The 26,614-nt window shown below is 46.4% G+C and overlaps 1 protein-coding gene across 3 annotated transcripts in view; it reads right to left on the bottom strand.

Annotated features, from left to right (window-relative positions):
- The window catches only part of LOC311109411 (solute carrier family 12 member 7-like), a 95,134-nt gene that overhangs the window by 15,062 nt on the left and 53,458 nt on the right, over positions 1–26,614 (bottom strand). For all 3 annotated transcript variants that reach the window (XM_084152276.1, XM_084152277.1, XM_084152278.1), the window contains exons 4-16: positions 24,044–24,190; positions 14,583–14,637; positions 14,229–14,359; positions 13,824–14,065; positions 13,423–13,634; positions 11,965–12,132; positions 10,590–10,688; positions 9,968–10,025; positions 9,043–9,217; positions 8,796–8,914; positions 5,702–5,800; positions 2,042–2,161; positions 1,540–1,644 (exon numbers count right to left, since the gene is read on the bottom strand). In XM_084152276.1, coding sequence (XP_084008402.1) covers positions 1,540–1,644; positions 2,042–2,161; positions 5,702–5,800; positions 8,796–8,914; positions 9,043–9,217; positions 9,968–10,025; positions 10,590–10,688; positions 11,965–12,132; positions 13,423–13,634; positions 13,824–14,065; positions 14,229–14,359; positions 14,583–14,637; positions 24,044–24,190 — 1,730 coding nt within the window. The remainder of the gene's footprint in view (positions 1–1,539; positions 1,645–2,041; positions 2,162–5,701; positions 5,801–8,795; positions 8,915–9,042; positions 9,218–9,967; positions 10,026–10,589; positions 10,689–11,964; positions 12,133–13,422; positions 13,635–13,823; positions 14,066–14,228; positions 14,360–14,582; positions 14,638–24,043; positions 24,191–26,614) is intronic.

The following is a 26,614-nucleotide window of genomic DNA, read 5'->3' on the forward strand; positions in this document are numbered from 1 at the left end:
AGCTGAGAGTTAACCAGAGATCAGTATGAGATAGCCATTCAGCCTGGATGGCTGAGAGTTAACCAGAGATCAGTATGAGATAGCCATTCAGCCTGGATGGCTGAGAGTTAACCAGAGATCAGTATGAGATAGCCATTCAGCCTGGATGGCTGAGAGTTAACCAGAGATCAGTATGAGATAGCCATTCAGCCTGGATGGCTGAGAGTTAACCAGAGATCAGTATGAGATAGTCATTCAGCCTGGATGGCTGAGAGTTAACCAGAGATCAGTATGAGATAGCCATTCAGCCTGGATGGCTGAGAGTTAACCAGAGATCAGTATGAGATAGCCATTCAGCCTGGATGGCTGAGAGTTAACCAGAGATCAGTATGAGATAGCCATTCAGCTTGGATGGCTGAGAGTTAACCAGAGATCAGTATGAGATAGCCATTCAGCCTGGATGGCTGAGAGTTCATTTGATGTAACACATCAAATTACACACTGTTTGACATGATGTCTCTTGTCCGACGGTTTTGTTAGCCACACACACCCACAACACACACACTGGGCATAATAGTGAGGGGGAATCCTGTATACACTCTCACTAGAGGTCATTTGGGCAGATGATGAGATTTAAACAACCAGATCAAAACTATACATCCTGCTTCCTAACAGTTTCAGTACATGGGTCCTGCTTCCTAACAGTTTCAGCACATGGGTCCTGCTTCCTAACAGTTTCAGTACATGGGTCCTGCTTCCTAACAGTTTCACCACATGGGTCCTGCTTCCTAACAGTTTCAGTACATGGGTCCTGCTTCCTAACAGTTTCAGCACATGGGTCCTGCTTCCTAACTGTTTCAGCACATGGGTCCTGCTTCCTAACAGTTTCAGCACATGGGTCCTGCTTCCTAACTGTTTCAGTACATGGGTCCTGCTTCCTAACAGTTTCAGCACATGGGTCCTGCTTCCTAACAGTTTCAGCACATGGGTCCTGCTTCCTAACAGTTTCAGCACATGGGTCCTGCTGTCGAAGGCTGGTGGCACAGTGCCAGCTACTGTGTAAAGAGGCTTAGGGGCGTGTTGGGAGCCAAGCGTGGGCGTAAGTACTCGGTATCCTTCCATGCCGCGCCAGATGGCACAGGGAGAAATCTTGATTTTGATGCTGTAGATTAGGCTTTGCCCTGGGAATGACCCTGTGGATGATGCCAGTGGCAGTAGAGAGATAGGACCCAACACCCAAGTTTGACCTCAATCTTTCCTGATGTAAATGCTCCACTTTTTAGACAGGCACTGTCCTGGGGCTGCTATGCTGTTTAGGCTTACTAGTATATTTTTTTCACAGTGAGATTACGGAGAAGGCTCAGAGATTAATAAAACAGTAATTCTCTCTCTTTCTCTGGATTACTCAGTTAAAGGTAAGAATACACCATGTTCTCTAGCCTCTGTTGCATAACCCACATCTGGCTACTGCTGGTTCAGAAATGTGGTGTCACTGACGGAGCAAACAAACGTATTTGCACATAAACCCAAACCCACACACACACACACACACACACACACCTCCAGTTCTTGGTGTGGGGCGGTGCCTCCTCCAGGCGAATGAGGGCGTAGCGGGCGGCGTTGAGCGACAGGCCACGGATACCGTCGCCCCACTCCTTCTCCGCCCTGGAGATGGAGAGAGTGAGAAAAAGGAGGAGTGTCAGGAGGTCGAGGAGAAACGGAGAGCGCCACAACTATCCAGGATCTAACCATTATTACAGCAGTAAGGCCCGAGGGGTTTGTGGTATATGGCCAATATACCATGGCTAAGGGCTGTTCTTAAGCATGACGCAACGCAGAGCCCTTAGCCGTGGTATATTGGCCATATACCACAAACCCCTGAGGTGCCTTATTGCTGTTAGAAACTGGTTACCAACGTAATTAGAGCAGTAAAAATAAATGTTTTGTCATACCCTGATATTCCACGGCTTTCAGCCAATCAGAATTCAGGGCTCAAACCACCCGGTTTATATAATATAATATTTGTGTTAAGGGAACAAATGTAGAATCGGTTAGCCGTTACCCTCTGTATTCAATGTACTTGTAGATGCAGCCAGCGATGAGCATGGCCACCAGGGCATAGTACCAGGAGGAGATGAACATCAGGGAGAGGCACAGACTGGCGCCCAGGAAAGACAGAGCCCTGTGAGGGACGAGGAAAAGATGGAGGTCAGTCAGTCGTATAGGAGGCAAATGACAAGCCTATAAAGGGATATTTAGTTTTATAGCATGTTAAGACCTCATTTAAGGTTACCCACAGCCAATCATATGTTCTCTCTGGACTTCTGTACAAGACAGCAAATACCCTCACTTATTTAAAGGCCCAGTGCAGTAAGAAACTTGATTTTCTCCTGTGTTTTATATACATTTCCACACTATGAGGTTGGAATAAGACTATGAAATTGGGAAAACTATGATAATGTCCTTTTAGTGTAAGAGCTGTTAGAAAAGACAGCTTGAAACTTTTTGCCTGTTTTGGTGGAATGGAGTTTTGGGTTAATAAGCCAATAAGAAAGAGAGTTCCAAACCTCACTAAGAGCTTTCCGTTTTCCACTCCCAGACAGTCCTAGCAAAATTATTGCTTGAGAAATTGCTCTTTGCTAAGAAGCTATTTTTGTTTTGTTTTTTTTACCACTTTTTAATTGAAAACAATCAGAGTCAGGTATTTAATTGTTACCCAGAAATGATTTGATATTAAGATAAAAACGGCTGCAATGGACCTTCAACACAGATCCATTTACCTTTGGACAGCTATAAAAGGTTTGTGTGTGTGTGTGTGTGTGTGTGTGTGTGTGTGTGTGTGTGTGTGTGTGTGTGTGTGTGTGTGTGTGTGTGTGTGTGTGCGTGCATATTCACTATACAAGTTTACGTGAACTCTAGCGTGGACCTTGACTAGCTGGCCAGTTTAGGATAATGAGATTTAGGCTGCCCAGTAGGGCTTTGGGTGATGGCAGTAAGGATGGGTAGCTAGCTGCCCCTTTAGTAAGGACAGGTAGCTAGCTGCCCCTTCAGTAAGGACAGGTAGCTAGCTGCCCCTTCAGTAAAGACAGGAAGCTAGCTGCCCCTTCAGTAAGGACAGGTAGCTAGCTGCCCCTTCAGTAAGGACAGGTAGCTAGCTGCCCCTTCAGTAAGGACAGGTAGGTTACCTGCCTTTCAGTAAGGACAGGTAGGTTAGCTGCCCCTTCAGTAAGGACAGGTAGGTTAGCTGCTCCTTCAGTAAGGACAGGTAGCTAGCTGCCCCTTCAGTAAAGACAGGTAGCTAGCTTCCCCTTCAATAAAGACATGTAGCTAGCTGCCCCTTCAGTAAGGACAGGTAGCTAGCTGCCCCTTCAGTAATGACAGGTAGCTAGCTGCCCCTTCAGTAAAGACAGGTAGCTAGCTGCCCCTTCAGTAAAGACAGGTAGCTAGCTGCCCCTTCAATAAAGAAAGGTAGCTAGCTGCCCCTTCAATAAAGACAGGTAGCTAGCTGCCCCTTCAGTAAAGACAGGTAGCTAGCTGCTCCCTCAGTAAAGACAGGTAGCTAGCTGCTCCCCCAGTAAGGACAGGTAGCTAGCTGCCCCTTCAGTAAAGACAGGTAGCTAGCTTCCCCTTCAGTAAAGACAGGTAGCTAGCTGCCCCTTCAGTAAGGATAGGTAGCTAGCTGCCCCTTCAGTAAGGACAGGTAGCTAGCTGCCCCTTCAGTAAAGACAGGTAGCTAGCTGCCCCTTCAGTAAGGACAGGTAGCTAGCTGCCCCTTCAGTAAGGACAGGTAGCTAGCTGCCCCTTCAGTAAGGACAGGTAGCTAGCTGCCCCTTCAGTAAGGACAGGTAGCTAGCTGCCCCTTCAGTAAGGACAGGTAGCTAGCTGCCCCTTCAGTAAGGACAGGTAGCTAGCTGCCCCCTCAGTAAGGACAGGTAGCTAGCTGCCCCTTCAGTAAGAACAGGTAGCTAGCTGCCCCTTCAATAAAGACAGGTAGCTAGCTGCCCCTTCAGTAAGGACAGGTAGCTAGCTGCCCCCTCAGTAAGGACAGGTAGCTAGCTGCCCCTTCAGTAAAGACAGGTAGCTAGCTTCCCCTTCAATAAAGACAGGTAGCTAGCTGCCCCTTCAATAAAGACAGGTAGCTAGCTGCCCCTTTAATAAAGACAGGTAGCTAGCTGCCCCTTTAATAAAGACAGGTAGCTAGCTGCCCCTTCAGTAAGGACAGGTAGCTAGCTGCCCCTTCAGTAAAGACAGGAAGCTAGCTGCCCCTTCAGTAAAGACAGGTAGCTAGCTGCCCCTTCAGTAAGGACAGGTAGCTAGCTACCCCTTCAGTAAGGACAGGTAGCTAGCTGCCCCTTCAATAAAGACAGGTAGCTAGCTGCTCCCCCAGTAAGGACAGGTAGCTAGCTGCCCCTTCAGTAAAGACAGGTAGCTAGCTGCCCCTTCAATAAAGACAGGTAGCTAGCTGCCCCTTCAATAAAGACAGGTAGCTAGCTGCTCCCCCAGTAAAGACAGGTAGCTAGCTGCCCCTTCAGTAAGGACAGGTAGCTAGCTGCCCCTTCAATAAAGACAGGTAGCTAGCTGCTACCCCAGTAAAGACAGGTAGCTAGCTGCCCCTTCAGTAAGGACAGGTAGCTAGCTGCCCCTTCAGTAAAGACAGGTAGCTAGCTGCCCCTTCAGTAAGGACAGGTAGCTAGCTGCCCCTTCAGTAAGGACAGGTAGCTAGCTGCCCCTTCAGTAAGGACAGGTAGCTAGCTGCCCCTTAAGTAAGGACAGGTAGCTAGCTGCCCCTTCAGTAAGGACAGGTAGCTAGCTGCCCCTTCAGTAAGGACAGGTAGCTAGCTGCCCCTTCAGTAAGGACAGGTAGCTAGCTGCCCCTTCAGTAAGGACAGGTAGCTAGCTGCCCCTTCAGTAAGGACAGGTAGCTAGCTGCCCCTTCAGTAAGGACAGGTAGCTAGCTGCCCCTTCAGTAAGGACAGGTAGCTAGCTGCCCCTTCAGTAAAGACAGGTAGCTAGCTGCCCCTTCAGTAAAGACAGGTAGCTAGCTGCTCCCCCATTAAGGACAGGTAGCTAGCTGCCCGTTCAGTAAGGACAGGTAGCTAGCTGCCCCTTCAGTAAAGACAGGTAGCTAGCTGCCCCTTCAGTAAAGACAGGTAGCTAGCTGCCCCTTCAGTAAAGACAGGTAGCTAGCTGCTCCCTCAGGCACACCAGTTGCCCAGCAGGGACCTGCTTTCTGGAGTCGCCCATGGGATCAGAGCCAAAGCTCCTTAGCTAGGCTATAGAAACACCCTGCCCATAGCTGCCATAACTCCCGGCCCCCGGGATAGGGTGTTTGTGCCAGATGTGTGTGTGTGTGTGTGTGTGTGTGTGTGTGTGTGTGTGTGTGTGTGCGTGCGCGTGTGTGTGTACTTGTGATGTGCATCTGCGTGTGTGTGTGTGTGTGTGCGTACGTGTGATGTGTCTGTATGCGTACGTGTGATGTGTATCTGTATGAATGTGTGTGTGTGTGTGTGTGTCTATCCTCTGGGGGTTCCTGGCACTGAACTCAATAACAACCTCCTCAGGTAAAGTTAGGAGGTCTGTTGCTAGGCTAACAGAGTCCCAAGAGACTGCTACAGTACTTGATGAAGCAGGAGAAAACAGTGAAGCTTTGTGTGCTAATTTGAGAGGGCATTAGAACAGCCAGCATCACCATATAAAGTGAGAGAGAGGAGTTTCCTCTTACCAGTGGTAGAACTTGAAGCGGGGTCTCCAGTTGGGGGTGCAGAGCAGGGTCTGGAGGGCACAGGCCAGGTTAACAAATAGGTAGCACATCAAAAAGAACCTGACAGGAAGAGAAATATACAATGAGGGAGAGATGAGATTACAGACGACTACCATCTGTCAGTAAACCTCCAGAGACCAGTTCTGCAACACTATGATTAGGCTACATTACAGTAGATGGAAGGGAGGGATGGAGGGAGGGAGGGAAGGGAAGGGAAGGGGAGGGGAGGGAGGGAGGGAGGGAAGGAAAGAAAGAGAGGAAAGTAGAGAGAGAGGATAATGAGTAGGTGGAGAAAAAGTTTGGAGGAGTGGGACATACTAGATATGTACATACTAGATATTCATAGTCGAACCGCCATTTTGAGGGAGAGAGGGGGGAGAAAGTCAGACAGACAGGGGGAGAGAGAGGTGTGACACCGGGAGAGAAGAGTGGGGTTAAAGAGTGAGAGAAGAAAGGAGGAGGAGATTATTAATTGTTTTTACCTTTATTTAACTAGGCAAGTCAGTTAAGAACAAATTCTTATTTACAATGACGGCCTACACCGGCCAAACCCGGACGACGCTGGGCCAATTGTGCGCCGCCCTATGGGACTCCCAATCACGGCCGGTTGTGATACAGCCTGGAATCGAACCAGGGGGTCTGTAGTGACGCCTCAAGCACTGAGATGCAGTACCTTTCTCTGGGCTCCCCACTCGGGAGCCCAGAGAAAGGTGGGGGGGGTACTCACATGGAGAGGGGGTACTCACATGGAGAGGATGGAGGGGGGGTGCTCACATGGAGAGGATGGTGGGGGGGTACTCACATGTAGAGGATGGTGGGGGATACTCACATGAAGAGGCGGTACTCACATGGAGAGGATGGAGGGGGGGTACTCACATGGAGAGGATGGAGGGGGGGTACTCACATGTAGAGGATGGTGGGGGGGTACTCACATGGAGAGGCGGTACTCACATGGAGAGGATGGAGGGGGGGTACTCACATGGAGAGGATGGAGGGGGTTACTCACATGGAGAGGATGGAGGCGACAGAGAGGATGGGGGGTACTGACATGGAGAGGATGGAGGGGGGGTACTCACATGGAGAGGGTAGAGGGGGGTACTCACATAGAGAGGATGGAGGGAGAGTACTCAGATGGAGGCGACAGAGAGGATGCAGGGGTACTCACTTGGAGAGGATGGTGGGGGGGTACTCACATGGAGAGGATGGCGAGGTTACTCACATGGAGAGGATGGAGGGGGTACTCACATGGAGAGGATGATTAAGCGACAGAGGATGGGGGGTACTCACATGGAGAGGATGGTGGGGGGTACTCACATGGAGAGGATGGAGAGGGAGTACTCATATGGAGGCGAAAGAGAGGATGCGGGGGTACTCACATGGAGAGGATGGTGGGGGGGTACTCACATGGAGAGGATGGAGGGGGGTACTCACATGGAGAGGATGATTAAGCGACAGAGGATGGGGGGTACTCACATGGAGAGGATGGAGGGGGGGTACTCACATGGAGAGGATGGAGGGCTGTTACTCACATGGAGAGGATGATTAAGCGACAGAGGATGGGAGGTACTCACATGGAGAGGATGGAGGGGGGGTACTCACATGGAGAGGATGGTGGGGGGTACTCACATGGAGAGGATGGAGAGGGAGTACTCATATGGAGGCGAAAGAGAGGATGCGGGGGTACTCACATGGAGAGGATGGTGGGGGGGTACTCACATGGAGAGGATGGAGGGGGGTACTCACATGGAGAGGATGGAGGGGGGTACTCACATGGTGAGGCTGGTGGCGACAGAGAGGATGTGGGGGTACTCACAAGGAGAGGATGGAGGCGACAGACAGGATGGGGGGGGTACTCACATGGAGAGGATGGGGGTACTCACAGATAGGATGGGAGGTACTCACAGAGAGGATAGGGGTACTCACAGAGAGGATAGGGGTACTCATATAGAGAGGATGGGTACTCACATAGAAAGGATGGGGGGGTTCTCACAGAGGATGGGGTACTCACATGGAGACAATGGAGGCGACAGAGAGGATGGAGGGGGGGTACTCACATGGAGAGGATGGAGGGAGGGTACTCACATGGAGAGGATGGTGGGGGGGGTACTCACATGGAGAGGATGGAGGGGAAGTACTCAGATGGAGGCGACAGAGAGGATGCGGGGTACTCACATGGAGAGGATGGTGGGGGGTACTCAGATGGAGAGGATGGGGGGGTACTCAGATGGAGAGGATGGTGGGGGGTACTCAGATGGAGAGGATGAGGCGACAGAGGATGGGGTACTCACATGGAGAGGATGGAGGGGGGGTACTTGGATGGTGGGGGGTACTCACATGGCGAGGATGGAGGGGGGTACTCACATGGAGAGGATGCGTGGGGGGTACTCACATGGAGAGGATGGTTGGGGGGGTACTCACATGGCGAGGATGTGGGCTACTCACATGGAGAGGATGGGGTACTCACATAGAGAGGATGGGGGGTACTCACATAGAAAGGATGGGGGGGTACTCCCATAGAAAGGATGGGGGGTACTCACATAGAGAGGATGGGGGGTACTCACATAGAAAGGATGGGGGGGTACTCACATAGAGAGGATGGGGGGTACTCACATGGAGAGGATGGAGGCGACAGAGGATGGAGGGGTACTCACATGGAGAGGATGGGTGGGCGGGTACTCACATGGTGAGGATGGGTGGGGGGGTACTCACATGGCGAGGATGTGGGCTACTCACATGGAGAGGATGGGGCTACTCACATGGAGAGGATAGGGGGTACTCACATGGAGAGGATGGGGGGGTACTCACATGGAGAGGATGGGGGGTACTCACATGGAGAGGATGGGGGTACTCACAGAAAAAGGATGGGGTACTCACATGGAGAGGATGGAGGGTACTCACATGGAGAGGATGGAGGGTACTCACATGGAGAGGATGGGGGGGTACTCACATGGAGAGGATGGGGGGTACTCACATGGAGAGGATGGGGGGTACTCACATGGAGAGGATGGGGGGGGGGGGTACTCACATGGAGAGGATAGGGGGGGGGGGTACTCACATGGAGAGGATGGGGGCGACAGCGTCCAGAGAAGCGATGAGGATACCGATCTCACAGATCCCACCAGTCAACAGCAGGGCCCAGGTGGGCTCTCCATTAGCCTTGCCATGACCAAACACCTAGGAAACAGGGACAGCCAGAGAGTTTGTGTGTGTATATTTGTAAGTCGCTGTGTGTGTGTGTGTGTGTGTGTGTGTGTGTGTGTGTGTGTGTGTGTGTGTGTATCTACAGTATGTGTGTGTCAGACCTGTAGGAATGGCACAATGCCGTCTCGTGCGATGGCCTGCAGCAGCCGGGGGGCTCCAGTGAGACTCTGCAAACCCGCTCCACAGCAGGAGAAGAATGAGCCAATCACAATCACCCAGGGGGAGGGCCAAGCAAGGATGCCAATCACCAGGTTCCCTTTAACCGAATCCCCAAACCTAGGACAGAAAGATGCATTCATTAGAAAAGTACTCAGATACTATGCACACACTGGGATATGCATAACCACACTGCTGAAACAGAGAAAAACCTTGCCAGCTTGACACACACACTAGCTTTGACCATTGCGTACCCCGTATAATTTACTTGAACTCTCCCCCTGATAATGCTGTGTGTCACAAGGCCCTACGATGTGGCTCAGACAAACAGCTTTATGAAGGGAAACACATGTTTTCAATCCAGATGAGCATTTCTCCCTCAATGTCCACATGGGGCGAAACAAATAAACAAGACATTTGTACTGCTTTTATAAAAAAATAAACAAGACATTTGTACTGCTTTCATTAACAAATAAACAAGACATTTGTACTGCTTTTATAAAAAAATAAACAAGACATTTGTACTGCTTTCATTAACAAATAAACAAGACATTTGTGCTGCTTTCATTAACTAATAAACAAAACATTTGTACTGCTTCCATTAACTAATAAACAAGACATTTGTGCTGCTTTCATTAACAAATAAACAAGACAATTGTACTGCTTTCATTAACAAATAAACAAGACATTTGTACTGCTTTCATTAACAAATAAACAAGACATTTGTACTGCTTTCATTAACAAATAAACAAGACATATGTACTGCTTTCATTAACAAATAAACAAGACATTTGTACTGCTTTCATTAACAAATAAACAAGACATTTGTACTGCTTTCATACCAAGTGTGAAAAGTAAAACAGCACTTACTTGTCTCTGAGCACCACCCCCTCGATGCAGGCGCCAAACAGTATGACAGAACTAATGTCTGGGTGGCGCCATTAAGGAAATTAGCCTCAGAAGGGCAAAAGAGGTGAAAAACAAAACATGGTCACATTCATTTGAGCACCAAACGGAGTAGAGTGGGGAAAGACTACCTGGACTTGTCCAATAAAGAATGCTCATTTGCGATTACCATTGCTACGTTTTGCTATGGGAGTACCCAAATGAACACGACCTAACTTTACAGTTTAAAGTTGACATATAACAACACATTGACTTGTCATGTATTATAATGATTTGGTAGGTGCTTGCAGGGGCACAACTTTGGTTTTAGAAGTGTGGGGGGGGGGGGGGGGGGGGCATATATATATTTTTTATCCAGTCAGATAAACACTCCAAACAGCCTACCCGACTGCTCGGAGGCGTCCGCACGGTCCTAAAGCTCACCGTTGCCTTATTTTCCAATGATAAAACTGGGGGGGGGGACAAAAATGCAATTTCAGAATGTGGTGGGGGACATGTCCCCAGTGAAAGTTGCGCCCCTGGGTGCTTGTATTTGTCCTATTAGACACTTTTATGGCTGGGCTGTTGTTGCAGTCATTAAGGATACATATGAAGGTGGTGGTGGCGATGGCCATGATGGTTCCTATGGGGATGGACTTCTGGGCATCCCTCAGATCACCAGACCTGTTGGATCCAGCCATGATTCCTGTGAGGAGGGGAAATAGGAAGGTGTTATAATATCTGCGCTCTGGTAGGACCCAGGCTACCCCATATCTCCATAAAAATCCCCACTTTTTTTTTTTGCATTGGATGAGTCTCAATCCACCGCATCCACCGGTGTCGCACTTCCGCATCTGCCGTGAAAGGTGACAGAGCTAGAGCAGAGTTTGTCAGACCATGAGACATCCCGAAAACAAAATTGTCTGTAGCGTCCGAACAGTTTGGGCTACACACTAATATGACCCATCTGTGGAAAGGTGAGACTCTCACAAACACGTACATGTTGTTTTGCTCTATATATGGAGACTGTTTAGTGCCATAAATAAGGGGATAAATACATGTCAAAAACATAAATGTTTTCTGATCCTACTAATACCTCTCAGATATAGGACAGACACTTCAGAACAAACATCCTTTATATTTTTTTGGGGGGGGACTATCTGTTGTTCCATGTAATGAATCTGTTATTGAATGCGTTTGTTTGGGCTAAAAGCAGTAAGGCCAAATAACATTTTTCATCAATTATAATAATAATTATTATTTTTAAACTTCAAGGGGTCTTAAAATTCTAAATCAAATAGCAAAATTATCCTTGGTATGACCTTCTTAAAACAACTCCATATATCTTAATAGAACCCCCGTATTAGACAGGGCTTTGACTGTAATGGGTTAAAGAGCACCTTCTATCTACAAAGATCCATTATTGTGTATCCTAGCAGCGCTTCCCTTTCCTCCTTTTTCTACAAGTAGATGCCCATGTGAACGTACCAGTGACGGAGGGGAAGTAGATGTCCATGTGAACGTACCAGTGACGGAGGGGAAGTAGATGCCCATGTGAACGTACCAGTGACGGAGGGGAAGTAGATGTCCATGTGAACGTACCAGTGACGGAGGGGAAGTAGATGCCCATGTGAACGTACCAGTGACGGAGGGGAAGTAGATGTCCATGTGAACGTACCAGTGACGGAGGGGAAGTAGATGCCCATGTGAACGTACCAGTGACGGAGGGGAAGTAGATGCCCATGTGAACGTACCAGTGACGGAGGGGAAGTAGATGCCCATGTGAACGTACCAGTGACGGAGGGGAAGTAGATGTCCATGTGAACGTACCAGTGACGGAGGGGAAGTAGATGCCCATGTGAACGTACCAGTGACGGAGGGGAAGTAGATGCCCATGTGAACGTACCAGTGACGGAGGGGAAGTAGATGTCCATGTGAACGTACCAGTGACGGAGGGGAAGTAGATGTCCATGTGAACGTACCAGTGACGGAGGGGAAGTAGATGCCCACCAGCAGGGTGAAGAAGGTGGTGATGTCGTTGGCCACGTAGGGCATGTAGATGTCCTGGGAGGTGTCTGCAGCCGGCTCCGACGCCTGGTGCTTATTCTCTACCAACATGCCGTTAGGACCGTAGTCCCCCCAGATGTTGTCTGTAGAGGGGGGGAGAGATGAAGGGTGGGGGGGGTGAAGTGGAGGGATAGGAAGAGGGGGTGGAGGGGTGGTTAGGAGAGAGATAAGAGAAATAGAGGAAGGGAGAACACAGTACATATGGAACTCATCAATCACACGCCTGCAAACGCCTGATTCCATAACTTAAGGAATTTGAGCAATTTGGAAGTGATGATGGGAAAGTGGACATCAATGTCAAGAGTTTTGGGAATGTCCTGAATATGTTATGATAACCCACTAGTATGTCAATTGTTCTGGCGGCTGTGGTAGTCCTGCATCTCAGCCTAAACAAACAGGGGCGGCAGGTAGCTTAGTGGTTAAGAGCGTTGTGCCAGTAACCGAAAGGTCGTTGGTTCTAATCCCCGAGCTGACGAGGTGAAAAACCTGTCGATGTGCCCTTGAGCAAGGCACTTAACCCTAATTGCTCATGTAAGTCGCTCTGGATAAGAGCGTCTGCTAAATGACAAAAATGTAAAATGTAAATCTAGGATGGATCTAGATGATACTGTGCTGATTGAATTGAAGACAGTCCCATCCATCATTGGATTCAATAAAAGAAGATCCTGTCAGTAAATAAACTAGACATGGAGCCTGGTCCTGAATTCTTCCCCCGTCTCCACTACTCGTTAACACTATTGAGATGGACCCGATGCATTCTTCTTTATATGGGGTCCATCTCAATAGTGTAAAGCAGATAGCCAACCCCAGACAGAGAAGTGTTTACAGGTCATCCCTGGTATCAGTCGTCCCAGCAAGGGAACACTTCAACACAGGACGAGACTTTCTTCCCAAGCATCACTCTCTATTGCCTGTCACATTGCCTGTACATCTTCATTTTACATTTTAAGTCATTTCTTATCCAGAGCGACTTCCAGTAGTGAGTGCGTACATTTTCATATTTGCTAGTAGTAGTGGTCCCCCATGGGAATCGAACCCACAACCCCGGCGTTGCAAGTGCCATGCACTCTCTACCAACTGAGCCACACAGAATCTTCCTAATCTAACTCTCATAAGAGCTTCAAGGGTACTATAGTAAGTAGCCTGAGAGGAACTGACACAGCGTTATATGATGTACTACAAATAAAAACAATTGATTGTAATCCTGGTTTACATTAGGATAGGGTGTCAGTAGGACTGAGGGGGAAAGAGCATTGCTTTAGCAGTGTGGGCAAACTTTACATAACGGGAATGTTCACCCCACAATTAAAGTTGGTCACATAATTTAAATCACAAAGAAAGGGGGCGGGGGGGGGGGGGGGGGGGTCTCTCACCTCTGATGACCCCGCTGGACAGGCCGGGGATTCCCTGGATCACAGTGACGTTGTTGAGAGTGAAGTATTCATTGCAGGTGGCGTTGAGGTCTGGAGAGTCACAGAACAGGGACCACAGCTTGGTGGTGACCGTCACGTTGTCCACCTCCATCGTCTTCAAGCACTGGTCGAAGTTGTGGTTCTGCAACGTGCGGTTCCCCAACAGGCAAATACTGGGAGGAGGATGTAGAACGAAACATTGAAAGAATTTCACAAACATAAAAAACAGAGACCTTCGATGTTCTGAGGAGACTTGATGATCGGAGGTAAGACCAAGAGTAATTTGTGTGTGAGCGTGTTCGCTTCTAGTTGTTTCTGGTTGTATTTTTTAAAACAAGGCTGTGAGTTTAGACTAGACTTACGGGAAGTCTGGCGGTTCGAAGGCGGTCTTGATGACTCCGGCGTAGATGGCCAGAATGGACAGGATGACACAGGCCAGGAAGACCAGGGCCAGCTTGTTGACGTACTTGACCCCCACGAAAACCACCAGGGACATGAGGGTGAGGCAGCAGGTGCCGTACACCCGCATGTTGTTGAGCAGAGCCTCCGGCTCGTCCTCCTTCTTCTCCGCCTTGAAGATGGCCGCACTAGGCACAATGTAGGTCTGGGAGGAGAAGGGAGACGGGGGGGTAGGGTACAGTAGGGTACAGCGTTTTGGAAGGTTCAGATACCAGCCTCATCAGGCAGTGTTTTTATCCGTTCATGTATTAAATGTATACAGATGAGGTAGTAGTAAAAACTACAGTATCTTTGCAAAGGATACTCACTAATAGAATCTCTATAGTACCGAGGATGTACATGGAGCCAGCAAAGGTGGTCCCCAGGTAGAAGCAGAGCCCCACAGCCCCGCCGAACTCTGGCCCCAGCGACCTTGAGATCATGTAGTAGGAGCCTCCAGCTACAGACCAACAACAATGGGGGACAGAGTCAGAACCACGGCCCACAGAGTAAACTCACTTTGGGGTGTAGTGTTAGATACTGATTCCTCTGGTGCTGGAATCCCAACTCTCTAAACGATTTCATCTTATTTCTCAGTTAAAATTCTTGAGGTGAAGGAAATGGCAGACCAATTCTATTTAGTAGAAATGTAGAAATGTACCGTTTATCCACAGTGGACCTACCTGGAACCACACCATTCGTAGCAATGGCACTCATTGATATGGCTGTCAGCATTGTCTGCGAAGAAGAGAGTGAAAAAAAATCCCACCATTTTAGATTACGTTCAGCATTTGTGAATCTAAAATGCATGTAATCCAAAGAAAAATAATCAAGGGGGAGCTTATCCCGTATTTAGTGGCTAAACGACTCAGCTATGGCTTATAAATCTTTAGGAACACAAGCACAGGCAGATGGGTAATTGACATGAGCCCACTTTTCCCTGAAATCGGTCAATGTTCAATCTGAAGCCAAAAAGTAAAATAAAGTTATACACTACCAGTCAAAAGTTTGGACACACCTACTCATTCAAGTGTTTTTCTTTATTTTTACAATTTTTTACATTGTAGAATAACAGTGAAGACATCAAAACTTTGAAATAACACATATGGAATCATGAAGTAACCAAAAAAGTGTTAAACAAATCTAAATCTATTTTATATTTGAGATTCTTCAAATAGCCACCATTTGCCTTGATGACAGCTTTGCACACTCTTGGCATTCGCTCAACCAGCTTCATGAGGTAGTCACCTGGAATGCATTTCAACTAACAGGTGTGCCTTGTTAAAAGTTAATTTGTGGAATTTCTTTCCTTCTTAATGCGTTTGAGCCAATCAGTTGTGTTGTGACAAGGTAGGGGGGTATACAGAGGATAGCCCTATTTGGGAAAAGACCAAGTCCATATTATGGCAAGAACAGCTCAAAAAAGCATTACTTTAAGACATGAAGGTCAGTCAATACGGAACATTTCAAGAACTTTGAAAGTTTCTTCAAGTGCAGTCGCAAAAACCATTAAGCGCTATGATGAAACTGGCTCTCATGAGGACCGCCACAGGAATGGAAGACCCAGAGTTACCTCTGCTGCAGAGGATAAGTTCATTAGTGTTACCAGCCTCTGAAATTGCAGCCCAAATAAATGCTTCACAGAGTTCAAGTCATAGACACATCTCAACATCAACTGTTCAGAGGGGACTGTGTAAATCAGGCCTTCATGGTCGAATTGCTGCAAAGAAACCACTACTAAAAGGACACCAATAAGAAGAAGAGACCTGCTTGGGCCAAGAAACATGAGCAATGGACATTTGATCGGTGGAAATTTGTCCTTTGGTCTGGAGTCCAAATTTGAGATTTTTGGTTCCAACCGCCGTGTCTTTGTGAGACGTGGTGTGGGTAAACGGATGATCTCCGCATGTTTAGTTACCACCGTAAAGCATGGAGGAGGAGGTGTTATGGTGTGGGGGTGCTTTGCTGGTGACAATGTTTTTATTTCACCTTTATTTAACCAGGTAAGCCAGTTGAGAACAAGTTCTCATTTACAACTGCGACCTGGCCAAGATAAAGCAATGTCTGTGATTTATTTAGAATTCAAGGCACACTTAACCAGCATGGCAGCACAGCATTCTGCAGCGATAAGCCATCCCATCTGGTTTGGGCTTAGTGGGACTATCATTTGTTTTTCAACAGGACAATGACCCAACACACCTTCAGGCTGTGTAAGGGCTATTTTACCAAGAAGGAGAGTGATGGAGTGCTGCATCAGATGACCTGGCCTCCACAATCCCCCAACCTCAATCCAATTGAGATGGTTTGGGATGAGTCAGACCGCAGTGAAGGAAAAGCAGCCAACAAGTGCTCAGCATAAGTGGGAACTCCTTCAAGACTGTTGGAAAAGCATTCCAGGTGAAGCTGGTTGAGAGAATGCCAAGATTGTGCAAAGCTGTCATCAAGGCAAAGGGTGGCTATTTGAAGAATCTCAAATATAAAATATATTTTGATTTGTTTAACACTTTTTTGGTTACTACATGATTCCATATGTGTTCTTTCATAGTTTTGATGTCTTCAATATTATTCTACAATGTAGAAAATACTACAAATAAAGAAAAACCCTTGAATGAGTAGGTGTGTCCAAACTTTTGACTGGTACTGTATATCAACGAATTGGCGAGGGCACGAGAACAGTCTGCAGCACCCTACTAGAATCTGAAGTCAAATGTCTACTGTTTGCTGATGATCTGGTGCTTCTGTCCCCAACCAAGGAGGGCCTACAGCAGCACCTATGTCTTATGTACAGATTCTGTCAGATCTGGGCCCTGACCGTGAATCTCAGTGAGAAAAAAATGATGGTGTTCCAAAAAAGGTCCAGCTGCCAGGACCACAAATACAAATTCCATCTTTGCCGTTGCCACCGTTGCCATGGAGCAAACAAAAAACTATACCTACCTCGGCCTAAACATCAGCACCACAGGTACCTTCAGAAAGTATTCATACCCCTTGACTTATTACACAATTTGTTGTGTAACAGCCTGAATTCAAAATGTATGAAATCTTTTTTTCTTCTCTCACCCATCTACACACAATACTCCATAATGATAAAGTGAAAACATGTTTTTAGAAATGTTTGCGCCGTTATTGAAAATTAAATATCTAGTATTCACACCCCTGAGTCAATACATGTTAGAAGCACCTTTGGCAGCGATTACAGCTGAGAGTCTTTCTGAGTCTCTAAGAGCTTTCCACACCTGGATTGTTTGAATATTTGCTTATTATTTTCAAAATTCTTCAAGCTTTGTCAAGTTAATTGTTGATCATTGCTAGACAGCCATTCAAGTCTTGCCATAGATTTCAAGCTGATTTAAGTCAAAATTGTAACTAGGCCACTCAGGGACATTCAAATTAAATAATACTTTATTTGTCACATGCGCCGAATACAACAGGTGTAGACCTTACCGTGAAATGCTTACTTACAAGCCCTTACCCAACAATGCAGTTCAAGAAAGAGTTAAGAAAATATTTACCAAATAAACTAAAGTAAAAAATAATTAAAAGTAACACAATAAAATAACAATAACAAGGCTATATACAGGGGGTACCGGTACCGAGTCAATGTGCGGGGGTACAGGTTAGTCGAGGTAATTTGTACATGTAGGTAGGGGTAAAGTGACTATACATAGATAATAGACAGCAGGTAGCAGCAGTGTAAAAACAAATGGATGGGGAGGTAGAAGCTGTTAAGGAGCCTTTTGGTTCTAGACTTGGCGCTCCGGTACCGCTTGCCGTGCGGTAGCAGAGAGAACAGTCTATGACTTGGGTGACTGGAGTCTTTGACAATGTTTTGGGCTTCCTCTGACACCGCCTGGTATAGAGGTCCTGGATGGCAGGAAACCTGGCCCCAGTGATGTACTGGGCCGTACGCACTACCCTCTGTAGCGCCTTACGGCCAGATGCCGAGCAGTTGCCATACCAGGCGGTGATGCAACCGGTCAGGATGCTCTCGATGGTCATCTTGGTAAGCAACTCCAGTGTAGATTTGGCCTTGTGTTTTAGGTTATTGTCCTGCTGAAAGGTGAATTTGTGTCTGTTGGAAAGCAGACTGAAACAGGTTATCCTGTGCTTGTAGCTGTATTCTGTTTCTTTTCAGACTAAAAAACTCCTTAGTCCTTGCCGATGACAAGCATACCCATAACATGATGTAGCCACCACCATGCTTGAAAATATGAACTGTGGTACTCAGTGATGTGTTGGATTTGCCCCAAACATAAGGCTTTGTATTCAGGACAAAAAGCTCATTTCTTTGCCACATTTTTTGCAGTATTACTTAAGTGCCTTGTTGAAAACAGGATGCATGTTTTGGAACATTTTTATTCTGTAAAGGCTTCCTTCTTTTCACTCTGTCATTTAGGTTAGTATTGTGGAGTAACTACAATGTTGTCCTCAGTTTTCTCATATCACAACCATTAAAACTCTAACTGTTTTAAAATCACCATTGGCCTCGGTGAAATCCCTGAGCAGTTTCCTTCCTCTCCGGCAACTGAGTTAGAAGGGTGCCTGTATCTTTTTAGTGACTGGGTGTATTGATACACCATCCAAAGTCTAATTAATAATTTCACCATGCTCAAAGGGATATTGAGCGTCTGTTATTTTTTTATATCTTTTTTTATTTTTTACACAGATCTACCAATCTGTGCCCTTCTTTGGGATGAATTGAAAAACCTCCCTGGTATTTGTGGTTGAATCTGTGCTTGAAATTCACTACTCAATTGAAGGATCTTACAGATAATTGTATGTGTGGGGTACAGCGATGGGGTAGTCATTCAAAAATCATGTTAACCACCATTATTGAACATGGAATGAGTCCATGCAACTTATTATGCGATTTGTTAAGCACATTTTTACTCCTGAACTTATTTATGCTTGCCATAATGAGGAGTTGAATAATTATTCACTCAAGACAATTCAGCTTCACTTTTTTTCCATTAATTGCAAAAAATGTCTACAAACAAAATTCCACTTTGAAATTAAAATCGGGTATTGTGTGCAGATCAGTGGCACAAAATCTCAATTTAATCAATTTTAAATTCAGGCTGTAACACAACAAAATGTGGAAATAATAAAGGGTGTGAATACTTTCTGAATGCTGTTAGTATTCACATCAATGATCACATCCTTCTCAAGAAGTGCTCGTTCTGATATTTCTGAATTTTTTGTCTCTTCTTTTTTCTAGGGGGGAATTATTTGTGTATTGGTATTGTACTGTTAGACACTGCTGGAGCAAAAACACAGGCATGTCACTGCACCTGCTTTAACATATGCAAATTTGCTAATCTGTCAAACTTTGATACGATTTTGTAAAATGTTGCATAATGAGAGGTTTTGAATTAAATACATGCTTCTTTTAGTATCACAGTCAACATTTGGTCCATAGAGTTCAAAGGGATGGGCATCTGCAGTCATGGAGGGCTATGGTGGGTGTGCAGTGTGTGTAGGCCGATCATGGTTCAACTCTGGTTGGGTAGTGGTCTGCTGTAGGTCAGTTGGTCGCTCATGGCGCTTGCAACGCCAGGATAGTGGGTTCGATTCCCGAGACCACCCATACGTAAAATGTATGCATGCATGACTGTAAGTCGCTTTGGATAAATGTGACCCGTTGGAAGAAACTAGGCACGTCACTACTTCACAGGAGAGGCATTTGAATGTTTTTTTTTGTTGCCAAAATGCCTTCTGGAACTTTCATGTGCCTTAATAACAAACGTGTATGCCATCTGTAAATATGAATACAATTGTTAAATTATGAGCCTGGTTGGTTAAGCTACGGAAAAATACAGGAACCTTCCCTCGAGCAATGATTGGCTGAGATTATGGATGTTCTGGACATGCTGAGAGATGGAAGTTTGGATTGGTCTACCATGTAGAATGCTTCTGTCTATAACATGAGCTGCTCAGTATGTGTGGATAATCCTTCCCATCATGGCTGTTTTTGAAAGATATCATGAAGAACTGAAAAAGTTTTGTTACCGCTCTCAACATTGCTGCCCTGAAGTTATGCTATCGACAAAGCTCAGTGGGAAAAAGTTGTGATGGACTACTTTGAACTACTTTCTGGAGGATGATCGTGCCATGCTGACTCTCTCTGACTCTGAAAATCGTCATGGTCAGGATATACTGTCCCCGTCCATACAGCCAGCTGGCTTTCAGTACATCGCGCAGACAGGAATAAGTATGTTTCATGATTAACTACTCATGGTGTGATTGTGATAACGTACAGGAACTCAAGTCCTTTTGTTCACCCAACCTAGAACAACTCACAATCAAATGCCGACCGTATTACCTCCCAAGATAATTATTTTTTGGTTATAGTCACAGGCATGTATATTCCTTACATGGACTTCCTTACGGGGCGCCCCCAGGTGGTGAAGGTAGGAAACAATACCTCCACTACGTTGATCCTCAACACAGGGGCCCCACAAGGGTGAGTGCTCAGCCCCCTCCTGTACTCCCTGTTCACCCATGACTGCGTGGCCATGCACGCCTCCAACTCAATCATCAAGTTTGCAGACGACACAACAATAGTAGGCATGATTACCAACAATGACGAGACCGCCTACAGCAGGGTTCTTCAATTCTTCTTCAAGTCCTGGAGGGCCGAAACACTTCTGTTTTTTATTTCTACCTGGTAGTTAATTGCACTCACCTGGTGTCCCAGGTCTGAATTAGCCCCTGATTAGAAGGAGAGGATGAAAAACAGAGGTGTCTCGGCCCTCCAGGACCGGAATTGAAGAACCCTGGCCTACAGGGAGGAGGTGAGGGCCCTGGCGGAGTGGTGCCAGGAAAATAACCTCACCCTAACAAAATGAAGGAGCTGATCGTCGACTTCAGGTGACAGCAGAGGGAGCACGCCCTCATCCACGGGACCGCAGTGGAGAAGGTGAAAAGTTTACAGTTCCTTGGCGTACACATCACTGACCATCTGAAATTGTCCACCCACACAGACAGTGTGGTGAAGAAGGCGCAACAGCGCCACTTCAACCTCAGGAGGCTGAAGAAATTCGGCTTGGCCCCAACGACCCTCACAAACTTTTACAGATGCACAATTGAGAGCATCCTGTCGGGCAGTATCACTGCCTGGTACGGCAACTGCACCGGCCGCAACCGCAGGGCTCTCCAGAAGGTAGTGCGGTCTGCCCAACGCATCACCAGGGGCACACTGCCTGCCCTCCAGGAAACCTACAGCACCCGATGTCACAGGAAGGCCAAAAAGATCATCATTGACATCAACCACCTGAGCCACGGCCTGTTAACCCCGCCATCATCCAGAAGAAGAGGTCAGTACAGGTGCATCAAAGCTGGGACAGAGAGACTGAAAAACAGCTTCTATCTCAATGCCACCAGACTGCTAAATGACTTTAAAAAATAAAAAAAAGACGCTCTTATCCAGAGCGACTTACAGGAGCAATTAGGGTTAAGTGCTTCGCTCAAGGGCACATCGACAGATTTTTCACCTAGTCGGATCGGGGATTAGAACCAGCGACCTTTCGGTTACTGGCACAACGCTCTTAATCACTAAGCTACCTGCCGCCCTGTTAAATAGCCATCACTAGCCGGCTACAACCCGGTTACGCAACCCTGCACCATAGAGTCTGCTGCCCTATGTACATTGACATGGAATCACTGGTCACTTTAATAATGGAATACTAGTCACATTAATAGCGTTTACATACTGCTTTACTCATTTCATATGTACAGTATGTACTGTATTCTAATCAATGCCACTCCGACATTGCTCGTCCTAATATTTATATATTTCTTAATTCCATTATTTTACTTTTAGATTTGTGTGTATTGTTGTGAATTGTTAGATACTACTGCACTGTTGGCGCTAAGAACACAAGCATTTCGCTACACCCGCAATAACATCTGCATGTGATCAATAACATTTGTCTGAGATTTCCGAGTTCCCAGTTGTTTTGAACGTGGCATTAGAGTTGGGATTATGGTTCATTGTTTAGCTAGCTGGCTACATGTCTAAACAAAAGACTCCACTATGCAAGTAACTATTTCACTGTACCGTTTACACCTTCTGTATCCTGTGACAAATAAACGTAGATTTTATTTGATATAGTGTGTATTTACCAGAGACGGTAATGTGAAGATCAACATGACCTGCACCAAAGTCAGATTAGGATATAGGTCAAGGACTAGACAACGTTCGTTTTTGCTACTACTTTCACCACGTTTAGTCTACACTGTGAATCCTTAAAGAGATGGGTGGGGCTAAGGCTTAAGAGGGTGTGAACGACACTGAATGGGTGTAGACAAAGAAGAGCTCTCCAGTAGGTGTACCAAAACATTCACAGGCCATTTTCTCAAAAGGGGGGTTACAAGTTTATCAACATTCAAAGCAGAATTACTTTCCCATTGTTCCTCAACTGCAGTGTATGATATACAATTTTCTAGCTCGGAGTCTCTACTTTTATCCAATGTTAAAAACAAAATTTCAAATTTTGCTATACAGTGAGGGAAAAAAGTATTTGATCCCCTGCTGATTTTGTAAGTTTGCCCACTGACAAAGAAATGATCAGTCTATAATTTTAATGGTAGGTTTATTTGAACAGAGAGAGACAGAATAACAACAAAAAAATCCAGAAAAACATATGTCAAAAATGTTATAAATTGATTTGCATTTTAATGAGGGAAATAAGTATTTGACCCCCTCTCAATCAGAAAGATTTCTGGCTCCAAGGTGTCTTTTATACAGGTAACGAGCTGAGATTAGGAGCACACTCTTAAAGGGAGTGCTCCTAATCTCAGCTTGTTACCTGTATAAAAGACACCTGTCCACAGAAGCAATCAATCAATCAGATTCCAAACTCTCCACCATGGCCAAGACCAAAGAGCACTCCAAGGATGTCAGGGACAAGATTGTAGACCTACACAAGGCTGGAATGGGCTACAAGACCATCGCCAAGCAGCTTGGTGAGAAGGTGACAACAGTTGGTACGATTATTCGCAAATGGAAGAAACACAAAAGACCTGTCAATCTCCCTCGGCCTGGGGCTCTATGCAAGATCTCACCTCGTGGAGTTGCAATGATCATGAGAACGGTGAGGAATCAGCCCAGAACTACACGGGAGGATCTTGTCAATGATCTCAAGGCAGCTGGGACCATAGTCACCAAGAAAACAAATGGTAACACACAACGCCGTGAAGGACTGAAATCCTGCAGCGCCCGCAAGGTCCCCCTGCTCAAGAAAGCACATATACAGGACCGTCTGAAGTTTGCCAATTAACATCTGAATGATTCAGAGGAGAACTGGGTGAAAGTGTTGTGGTCAGATGAGACCAAAATCGAGCTCTTTGGCATCAACTCAAATCGCTGTGTTTGGAGGAGGAGGAATGCTGCATATGATCCCAAGAATACCATCCCCACCGTCAAACATGGAGGTGGAAACATTATGCTTTGGGGGTGTTTTTCTGCTAAGGGGACATGACAACTTCACCGCATCAAAGGGATGATGGACGGGCCAAATCTTGGGTGAGAACCTCCTTCCCTCAGCCAGGGCATTGAAAATGGGTCGTAGATGGGTTATCCAGCATGACAATGACCCAAAACACACGGCCAAGGCAACAAAGGAGTGGCTCAAGAAGAAGCACATTAAAGGTCCTGGAGTGGCCTAGCCAGTCTCCAGACCTTAATCCCATAGAAAATCTGTGGAGGGAGCTGAAGGTTCGAGTTGCCAAACGTCAGCCTCGAAACCTTAATGACTTGTAGAAGATCTGCAAAGAGGAGTGGAACAAAATCCCTCCTGAGATGTGTGCAAACCTGGTGGCCAACTACAAGAAACGTCTGACCTCTGTGATTGCCAACAAGGGTTTTGCCACCAAGTACTAAGTCATGTTTTGCAGAGGGGTCAAATACTTATTTCCCTCATTAAAATGCAAATACATTTATAACATTTTGGACATTTTTTTGTTGTTATTCTGTCTCTCACTGTTCAAATAAACCTACCATTAAAATTATAGACTGATCATTTCTTTGTCAGTGGGCAAACTTACAAAATCAGCAGGGGATCAAATACTTTTTTCCCTCACTGTATAGGGACTGAATCCAGGTGGTGGGTCACAAATAGCAATATTATCATATATTCCTTACACAGGAGCAGGTCATGACCACAATGGCAAGGGTCTCCATGATGCCGGCGGTGCCCACGATCCAGGTGAGACGCAGGAACAGGATGACCCCCAGGATGTTCTGCAGGCAGGGCAGGTACACCCCAATTAACGTGCCCAACGCGGGACTCTGTGGAGGGAGAGAGGAGGGAGAGTGAGCGGAGAGTGAGAGGAGGGAGAGGAGAGTGAGAGGAGGGAGAGTGAGAGGAGAGAGAGAGGAGGGAGAGGAGAGTGAGAGGAGTGAGAGGAGAGAGAGAGGAGAGTGAGAGGAGAGTGCGATGAGAAGGAGAGAGCGCAGGAGGTCAATAAGTAGTCAGTTATCAATCCTTCAACCAACAGACGGCGTGATTGTGTCTCAAGCGTCAACTAGTAATTATTTATAGATTACATTTAAGAAATTGCTTTTCATTAGGTGTCATGACACTTTACATTATACAGTGCATTCGGAAAGTATTCAGACCCCTTGACTTTTTCCACATTTTGTTACGTTACAGCCTTATTCTAAAATGGATTAAATTGTTTTTTCCCCCCTCATCAATCTACTCACAATAACCCATAATGACAAAGAAAAAAACAGGTTTTTGAAATTTATTGAAAGAACCTTTGGCACCAATTACAGCCTCAAGTCTTCTTGGGTATGATGGTACAAGCTTGGCACACCTGTATTTGGCGAGTTTCTCCCATTCTTCTCTGCAGATCCTCTCAAACTCTGTCAGGTTGGAAGGGGAGCGTCGCTGCACAGCTATTTTCAGGTCTCTCCAGAGATGTTTGATTGGATTCAAGTCCCGGCTATGGCTGGGCCACAAAGACATTCAGAGACTTGTCCCCGAAGCCACTCCTGCGTTGTCTTGGCTGTGTGCTTAGGGTTGTTGTCCTGTTGGAAGGTTTTCATCAAGGATCACTCTGTACTTTGCTGCGTTCATCTAGTCTCCCAGTCCCTGCCGCTGAAAAACATCCCCACAGCATGTTGCTGCAACCACCATGCTTCACCGTAGGGATGGTTTTGGCCAGGTGATGAGCGGTGGCTGGTTTCCTCCAGATGTGACGCTTGGCATGCAGGCCAAATAGTTCAATCTTGGTTTCATCAGACCACAGAATCTTCTTTCTCATGGTCAGAGTCCTTTAGGTGCCTTTTGGCAAACTCCAAGCGGGCTGTCATGTGCCTTTTACTGAGGAGTGGCTTCCGTCTGGCTACTCTACCATAAAGGCCTGATTGGTGGAGTGCTGCAGAGATGGTTGTCCTTCTAGAAGGTTCTCCCATTTCCACAGAGGAACTCTGGAGCTCTGTCAGAGTGACCATTGGGTTCTTGGTCACCTCCCTGACCAAGGCCCTTCTCCCCCGATTGCTCAGTTTGGCCAGGCTGCCAGCTCTAGGAAGAGTCTTGGTGGTTCCAAACTTCTTCCATTTAAGAATGGAGACCACTGTGTTCTTGGGGACCTTCAATGCTGCAGAAATGTTTTTGTACCCTTCCCCAGATCTGTGCCTCGACACAATCCTGTCTCGGAGCTCTACGGACAATTCCTTCGACCTCATGGCTTGGTTTTTGCTCTGACATGCACTGTCAACTGTGGGACCTTATACACTGTGTGCACAATTATTAGGCAAGTCAGTATTTTGACCATATCATCATTATTATGCATATTTCCCAACTCCAAGCTGTATAAACTGGAATGCTTATTGGATTTAAGCGTATCAGGTGATGTGTCTTTGTGTAATGAGGGAGGGTGTGGCCTAAGGAGATCAACACCCTATATCAAGGTGTGTATAATTATTAGGCAGCTTCTTTTCCTCAGGCAAAATGGGCCAAAAAATAGATTTAACTGACTCTGAAAAGTCACAAATTGTAAAAAGTATTTCAGAGGGATGCAGCACTCTTGAAATTGCTAAGATATTGGGGCGTGATCACAGAACCATCAAACGTTTTGTTGCAAATAGTCAACAGGGTCGCAAGAACCGTGTTGAGAAAAAAAGACGCAAATTAACTGCCAAGGATTTGAGAAGAATCAAACGTGAAGCTACCAGGAACCCATTATCCTCCAGTGCTGTCATATTCTAGTAACGGGCACGGAGCTCCACTTCGACTCAGACGCCAGCAAGGTGGAGGTGGGGTACTGGTATGGGCTGGTATTATTAAAGATGAGCTAGTTGGACCTTTTCGGGTTGAAGATGGACTCAAACTCAACTCCCAAACCTACTGCCAGTTTTTAGAAGACACTTTCTTCAAGCAGTGGTACAGGAAAAAGTCTGCATCTTTCAAGAAGACCATGATTTTTATGCAGGACAAAGCTCCATCGCATGCATCGTACTCCACTGCGTGGCTAGCCAGTAAAGGCCTTAAAGATGAAAGAATAATGACATGGCCCCCTTCCTCACCTGACCTAAACCCTATTGAGAACTTGTGGTCCCTCCTTAAACGGTTGATTTACGGTGAAGTAAAACAGTACACCTCTCTGACCAGTGTCTGGGAGGCTGTGGTTGCTGCTGCACAAAAAGTTGATCGTCAACAGATCAAGAAACTGACAGACTCCATGGGATGGAAGGCTTATGACTGTT

This window comes from Coregonus lavaretus (assembly GCF_964263955.1).
Source record: "Coregonus lavaretus genome assembly, chromosome: 34".
Lineage (NCBI taxonomy): Eukaryota > Metazoa > Chordata > Actinopteri > Salmoniformes > Salmonidae > Coregonus > Coregonus lavaretus.